At 35.3% G+C, this 5,242-nt stretch overlaps 1 protein-coding gene across 1 annotated transcript; it reads left to right on the forward strand.

Annotated features, from left to right (window-relative positions):
- The first annotated feature begins 643 nt into the window (after window positions 1-643).
- On the forward strand, window positions 644-1,720 carry LOC116177948 (vitamin K epoxide reductase complex subunit 1-like protein 1). The gene is made up of 3 exons (XM_031497149.1): window positions 644-904; window positions 1,281-1,390; window positions 1,443-1,720. The coding sequence occupies exons 1-3, from the start codon at window positions 744-746 to the stop codon at window positions 1,655-1,657; spliced, it is 486 nt and encodes a 161-aa protein (XP_031353009.1). The 5' UTR covers window positions 644-743; the 3' UTR covers window positions 1,658-1,720.
- The last annotated feature ends 3,522 nt before the right edge of the window (window positions 1,721-5,242 follow it).

The raw sequence follows: 5,242 nt of genomic DNA on the forward strand, positions 1-5,242 counted from the left end.
AAAAGTACGAATTGTTTTGGATTCTACGCACCAAAATTAATAAGAAAAAGTGTTTTCCCGAGAAATTTTGGTGTAGTCGATTTTTGGTAAAAATGGAAGGTTATACACTGCCTTTTTTTGAGCCCCGAAGAAAAAATTGTCTCAGATCGACCCGGCAAAAATTTTTTCTTATAGAATGTGGCCTGTAGAATCCATAATTTCAAACAGTTCCAAGATTGGGCTACTAGTTCAAAAGTGACAGCCCTTTGAATTTTTTTTCGAAATTGGTTTCTAGTCTATAACTTTTGATTCAGAAGTCTGATCGAAAAAGTACGAATTGATTTGGATTCTACGCACCAAAATTAATAAGAAAAAGTGTTTTTCCGAGAAATTTTGGTGCAGTCGATTTTTGGTAAAAAAGGAAGGTTATACACTGCCTTTTTTTGAGCCCCGAAAAAAAATTGTCTTAGATCGTGATTTATTTCTCTTTTGTGAGACTTGGGTTAAAATAAATAAATTTCCTAGTGCATTATTGGGATTCTCTACTAAAATTTCTAATCGGTAGGCATTTTAGGGTTTCAAAGTTCATAAATTGTGTATATACGCTCCACAAGGTGGCGGTGAATCCCACAAACTCCCTCCTATTGACGTTCAAACTGTTCACGTCGACAAATATTGATTTATCACTCACATATTTTAGTAAACATGCGGGAACGCCACAACAAACGCCTATAGTCCGCTGCAACAATCTGGAGCATTTCCCAATGTCGGGGCTAAACAACGTTTTGACTTTCGTTAGCCTGTGCGGTTTGGGATTGTCCTTTTATTCGTATATGGTCGAACTTTCGGTGGAACAGGATGAAAATTATGTGGCCAGTTGCGATTTTAGCGAGCACATGAGCTGTACCAAGGCATTTAAATCCGAGTAAGTCTCAATTAAATTCAATGGGGCAGTTCGGTATAGGAATGTCATGTGACAATTAAACGAAAGCAGCGTACTAGTGATAAACCGAGTGATAAACACTAATCAGCATGTTGCATTAATTTGTTTTGACTAGAACAAGGACGCATTTTTGATCAAGCGTATAGTCCCAAGGTTGAAAACTATGAAAAAGTGTACTACTTCATTGCCTATTTTGGCAGCTTTGTATCTTTGGAAAGCACAAGACCATGACGGTTGTTTAAATTTGGGTGGAAAGGGAATTTTGAGTTCTGGGTTGAAAGGCCTGAAGCTGGAACCTAATTATTTCAAAAATCTGGATAAATGTTAGAGAATAATCTGATGTCCGTTCTTATTTCAGATATGGTAAAGGATTCGGAATACTTGGTCGAGTGGTGGGCGAGGATTCCGTTTTCAATGTACCAAATAGCCTGTACGGTATATTATTCTACAGCTTTATGGCGACAGTGGGTAAATATGTTCCTTTGCATTGTCTCACCGTAACTTAGTTTCTCACTTGCAGCATTCTCAGATTCAACGTTGACAACGACTATAGCACTAGGAGCGACTATTCTATCGAACTGCTCCTCGGTGTATTTTGCTTCCATATTAATCTTTGTACTGAAAGATCTCTGTTTGGTTTGCGTAACAATTTATGTAATCAATCTTATTAATTTAATTCTTATTTATATTAAGTGGAACCGTCTTCGGGAAGAAGAGAGGGAAAAGGTGGACTGAACATTGTTACATAATTTGTTATACGCCTGTATTTTGAGAATATAATTATACACTGTTTTCTTACGTTCCAATAAATAAATTTCTCCGGAGGGCCAGTTCAAAGCAGTGAAAAAGCAAAACCCTTAAGAACGGAATTTGCTACCGGTGATTAAAAAAACGAAAACCGCATTGCCGATGCAACACCAAAATTCATCTAAAACCTTTTATTATGGAACAGTGCCACCCTCCGTTTGAAGTAGTCAGGTTCCTTAGCCGATTCGACAAGGGAAAGAAAAACAGTCAGTTCATGGTACAGTTTGCGCCAGGGTTTGCGCTGGAACGGTAGCTGTAAATTTTTAATTCATTTTTTCGAAATTTTATTGTGAAGCAAGAACTTCTGAGGTTTTAAAGGTAGAGTAATTTGGACATTACATATCATAGAAAATTTACAGGTTGTCAGCATTTACAGAGCTGATGAATCCACAGAATTAGTTAACTAGTGAGATTGTATCTTAAAATCATGGTGGAAATACTAATCGTCCATTTTTTCTGTGTCATGACAATTCCATGGAGCTTTGTTGGTTAATAGATTCCGGATGTCTTATCTCATATGATGTGTATTGTGTAATAATAGTTATTTATTATGTAAAACGATAAAGGGATATTTTAACCATTAAGTGAAAGATGTTAATTCAAGTTTCGCAAAAGAGAATTTAGACGTCAAAAATAGCAAGCTTAGGTTCTGCCGCCGCGGTTGTTTCCATAGAAACAGCTTTGCCATATGTTCTGAACGTCATTTTATATCGTGCTCCGCGTCCCATTTGAAATAAGAATGATAGATGCCATTAAAATGCATAATCCTCTGTTTCACTTTATCTACCCTTGCAGTTAAAGCGATCACTTTATCTACCATCGTGGTTAAAGAGCGACTCAGCCTTCTCATTCAAACCTATTAACATGTCAATTTAACATCTGCTATTAAATAATTTTTATTAATAAATAATAAGCCGGCCCGTGTGGCGCAGATGAGTTGAAGCTCGGCTGAGATACTAAGGGTCCCTGGTTCGAATCCGGGTTGGGGTATGGATATTTGTAAATTGGTTTGTAGAGCAGCCTTCACTGAAACCCCACCCACTTAAAAATTAAGGCAAAAATAAATAAATAAAATAAATAATAAGTTAAACGTGGTTGTTACGATTTAAAAATTACCACTATTGAAAACGTTTTTATTTTGTATTTAAAAAAATTATAATTCATTGGGGGGTCGGCAAAATACTGAACTTAAAAATGGGCCCACAGTATCTAAAAGGTTGAGAACCACTGAGCTACTTTACTAAAATAGCTGCACGGTCTTAGAGAACCATGATAATAATTATTCAGATCAATATTCAATCTCTCATCGTTTTTTAAAACTTTACGCGATTATAGTGACACTATTGTCTGTGCATCCTTTCGCGGGTGAGTACTTTTTATGAACTTTATATTATGTAAGTACAGAACTGATTTTTCTTCTTTGTAAAATTTGAAATGAATAATTTGTCATTTTTTAAGAGTAATTTTGATAAAATTTGAGATACGATGTATCGTAATTAAGCTAATCCTTCAGCAACTTCTATAGAATTTATCCTGACGAGAAATACCTTCACAAAGGCCATGACTTTTTAGCCGGGGAAATCTCAGAGTGCGACTTCGCACCATAAAACAAGGTCACCTTTTACTTATGTAACCGGGGAATCCCCTTCGCCGAGAACAACCATCAGATGTCAGTAAATGCCTTGGTTCGATCTGGGCAACACCAGCAAATCCTAAATGAACTTCCTGTTAAATGGGATTCTATAAAAAAGGAGGTCAAATGTGTTACTTGATTCTTGTTCTAATTAATTTGTGTTGCTCACGTCTAATGAAGAACAAATGTCAGTTGCACAAACCGATATCTTAAAGTATTCCCTTTATTTTATTTTCTTCTATTGATCGCATTGTCAATTTCATCTTTGCACATATTATTACAACTTCTCAATACAGAATGACATTAGGCTGTATTTTGCTTTTTATAGTTTTTCTTTTAGAGATATTGAACCATTTCCAAAACCGTTTTATAGCGTGGAGCGGGAACCAAACCGGAAGCACCTCCAACGCTATGTGCAAGAAACAATGCCGGTTATGTTACTTGCACTTATCAAAAAATTCCATTTTGCAAATTTAATCAAAATCTAGGCTAGGGTTGAAATTGACGTTGTTCCCAAAGCATGAGTTTCCTTTATGATTAATTATTACATGACATAAAATATGCTTGTTATCAACATTTATTTAATGATTTTGATAGATTTCCAATATAATGTATCAGAAGTGGTGGGTGCAATTTAAAATTTTCGGAGTGCGGGTGGTGTCATACCGAATAGTAGTTTGAAATTGACGGTTCGACGGGTTTTACTAGAAACAAAGCTCTTGACGAGAATTTTGCCCTCTGTAAAACCACCCTCCCACCATTTCTTATATGAAAATTCAATACCTACACTTTTTAAATTTCATAATGTCAGATCAGAATGAAGAACATAAACCTAATAGGTAACATGAATCGATTAAAAAAGTTTCCCTTAAAAAAATCGTGAAACATTTTTAATATAATTTTAAGTATCCCGAACAGACAAACGGGCAGACCGACATTTATAAAGCTTCTTACCTAATTCCTTCAGTAACCAATAATCGTATACTAAGAATTTTACATCGAATTTCCTAATGGTACATAGTAGAGGTAGAAAAGCAACATTAAAATTGAACAAGTATGTTAATTTCCTGTGATATCATTGTGCCAAATCTTAAAAAGTTTAAAAAGCATGTTAAGAATTTACGACCCATATTGTATGACGGGAATACGAAATTTTGCTTTTTATTTTATAGGTCTCGCACTTCAGCTACCTCCAAGTAAACGTTACCTAATAAGCAGAAAGATACACCTCCTCCACCTTTTTTTGTTGTTCTCAATTTGAAATTCCTTAAGAAAGACGTCAGATGAGTGGGATTTAATTTGGTTTTGTAAACCGAATTGTTTGTAAATGCTAAATAATAAAAAAAAAGATTAAATTAACAATTAGCTACTGCTCGTGTTAGATCAATCAGGAAATCGGCTACATTTGGCACTTTTATGTGGATAACTACCTGTAATGGGACGAGCACGAGAGTCTGCTGCTAAAAAAAAGAGAGGACGTAGATAAACTTGTTTGTCTGCGGAATCATTTAAATGTGTGGGAGGATCACTTATGAACAATGCTTATGTCACATTTTTGCTAATCTGTGGGTAATATTGAATCTTGCTCCCTAAGATGCAATGTTTTTGTATAATACGGGGGTTGAACATTCTTTCTTTGAATTAAAATGTTAAAGAAAGAAACTGAATTTTGTTTTTTAGAGCCTGCACATCTACATTACATCAGAAAGCTTTTAGTGAAATTTGAAGTCTCTAGCTATTGTAATTGCTGAGATCTCGGTCGGACAGCCAGCCAGCCAACCAGCCATACGAATACAATAGCGTATGTTTTTTCCAAAAATGAACAAAACAAGAGATAAAAACCTCAACCATTTTAAGTGGCGATTAAGAAGATGTTTTAG

This window comes from Photinus pyralis, unplaced genomic scaffold, assembly GCF_008802855.1.
Source record: "Photinus pyralis isolate 1611_PpyrPB1 unplaced genomic scaffold, Ppyr1.3 Ppyr1.4_LG8, whole genome shotgun sequence".
Taxonomy (NCBI): Eukaryota; Metazoa; Arthropoda; class Insecta; order Coleoptera; family Lampyridae; genus Photinus; species Photinus pyralis.

What these genes read in the sequence shown, in the direction of transcription:
- LOC116177948 (XM_031497149.1), top strand. Translation starts at nt 744, where the DNA reads ATGTCGGGGCTAAACAACGTTTTGACTTTCGTTAGCCTGTGCGGTTTG. An exon ending in ACCAAGGCATTTAAATCCGA is followed by an intron (nt 905 to 1,280) that starts GTAAGTCTCAAT and finishes TTCTTATTTCAG; the next exon opens with ATATGGTAAAGGATTCGGAA. An exon ending in CAGCTTTATGGCGACAGTGG is followed by an intron (nt 1,391 to 1,442) that starts GTAAATATGTTC and finishes TCTCACTTGCAG; the next exon opens with CATTCTCAGATTCAACGTTG.